Source organism: Aplysia californica, unplaced genomic scaffold (assembly GCF_000002075.1).
Source record: "Aplysia californica isolate F4 #8 unplaced genomic scaffold, AplCal3.0 scaffold00168, whole genome shotgun sequence".
Taxonomy (NCBI): Eukaryota; Metazoa; Mollusca; class Gastropoda; order Aplysiida; family Aplysiidae; genus Aplysia; species Aplysia californica.
Window position 1 is genome coordinate 760,523 of NW_004797438.1, and position 2,183 is coordinate 762,705.

The 2,183-nt window shown below is 40.2% G+C and overlaps 1 protein-coding gene across 1 annotated transcript in view; it reads right to left on the reverse strand.

The window, feature by feature from the left end:
* LOC101863667 overlaps positions 1 to 2,183 on the reverse strand; it is a gene marked incomplete in the record, with an annotated part of 20,612 nt that overhangs the window by 11,588 nt on the left and 6,841 nt on the right. The window contains 2 exon segments of the mRNA XM_005097946.3: positions 606 to 797; positions 1,334 to 1,419. Coding sequence (XP_005098003.2) covers positions 606 to 797; positions 1,334 to 1,400 — 259 coding nt within the window.

Below are 2,183 nucleotides of genomic sequence, written 5' to 3' on the forward strand. Positions count from 1 at the left end.
TATGTATGTATGTATGTATGTATGTATGTATGTATGTATGTATGTATGTATGTATTCATGTATGTATGTATGTATGTATGTATGTAATATGTACGTATGTATGTATGTATGTGTATTTCTGTTTATGAATGGATGTATGTATGTATGTGTATTTGTGTGTGAGCGAGTGTGTGTGTTTTTGAGCGCTCAGGTAGGTATGTGATTGTGTGTGTCTGTATGTATGTGTGTTTGCACGTGTGTGCGTGTGTGTACGTGTGTATGTATGTGTACCTGTTTGTGTGTGTATTCATTGATAGTGTGTTTATTGGTGTGTGCGTATGTGGGTGTTTGTGTAGATGTGTATGCGAGCAGGGCGGGGTCTTGGAAAAAAGAATGGAGGGATAGGTGAAGAGAGAGAGAAGGGTTGAGAGATAGTGGGAGAGAGATAGATGAAGGGAGAAGAAGGGGAAAAGGCAGTTTAAAAAAATATAGCTGGAGGATAATTATTTTCCCCAGTGGAAATTTTGTCTTGGCTGTACAGGAACCGTAAAAAGCTATGAGAAAGAAAAAAAAAGGAATACCCAAATACTGAGAAAGGTAGCTAAACATTACTTCAAGGTACTTACAGTTAGGGCAAGTTACAGTGACGCCATCGGGAGGTATACAGTTGGCCAATCCTTCATCCCATGAAAAGAGGTAGCCATCTGGACAGGTCATTTCAAAGGCTTGCTGGTCACCGTTGCAAGAGTAGTACAGCTGGCAATAGTTCTCGTGGGACATCAGAAGAGATCCACCTTCGTTATTGTCAGCATTGCACACTGTGGAGAAGAACGCAAAGTTGGTCACGAGTTCCAAAGGGAATAACATTATCGCGGTATCTTTGCTTTCCTTACCAGAAAGACATTAACACAATTAAAGCATTGTTCACCGGAAAAGGTGATCGATAATATTCCTAAGAAATTATTTTTTAAACCTAAACGCTTGCCGCCTAAAGCAAGACGTAAAGAAACATTGGAATGAAAGATGGAAATCAAATGCACAAAATCAGAAACTGAACGGATATCTGATATTTCTAAAAGCGAACTATTAATGATATTAATAGATTGCATAATTTGTGGAGCGCAAAAACTTGCTCAGCAGCAAGCTCTATGCGCTTCACGATCTATACTATTACCCAAGAAGACCTGAGAGTTTTCGGAAACAAACTCAGCTTCATGGGAAGTGTACAAGTTTCGTCCCAGGTTACAGCAGCTCGGGGTTGGAATGCACATGCAAAAAAAAAGGTGATGAAGATTTTCCTCCGTGTCTTATATTAAAGATTAAAGAATAAAAAAGGTCGACAAAAATGACTTACCTGGCTTAGTCGCAGGGGTGAAAGCAGTGGCCACAGCCACGCATGCTGTTAGGATGAGGAACTTCATGACGAAATCTTCAGCAAACCTGAAATGAGGAACACAACTGTATTCATTAACCCAAACTATACGGCTTGCTTGCAAGTTAAAACTATGGCGTGATGCATCGTTTGGTTGTTCACAGTCGTAAGAAAATCAACATAATCACAGACAGTCCGCGGTATTTGTAACCAAACTTTATGTTTATTGTACTGTGCATTCATTTCAGGACAGTTATATTTTTTTATGCAAATAGATCAATGGAAGCGGAGGTATTAGGACATTTGTGACGATAAAAAATTGAATGACAAAACAGGTTACGTACAAAAGTGAAATAGATTTCCGTATACTAAAACTTAAACATTATCAGAACTGTTCCTATTTCGCCTTAATCGGAAGTTAGAGAGTTCAACGTTCCTATCGACGCCACAATGCTGTGTGGGGAAATATGTTGATTTTTTTGTTTTGTTTTTATGTAATCCTCACCAAAATAATTTAACTCATTTAAGAAACGAGTTTCGACTCTGCGTGCAAGGACAAGTCCAAGCAGAAATATTGAGACACTCGATGAAAATTTCCCCTTTCGGGAATCGAACTCACGTCGTCTGCGTGCGGCGGCGAAGTACCTAACTGCTACACCACAGATGCCAGTAAGATTGTGTAATAGGCGGCACGTCCAACTTCGATCTAATAGAACAAAGCCAAGGGGCTAAAGAGGTTTGAAAACGCCACATTACTGCCCAAGTTCAAATACCCTCCTGAAAAAAAGTGTGTGTGTGTGAAAGAGAGAGGGGGGGGGGGGGGGGGGGGGGT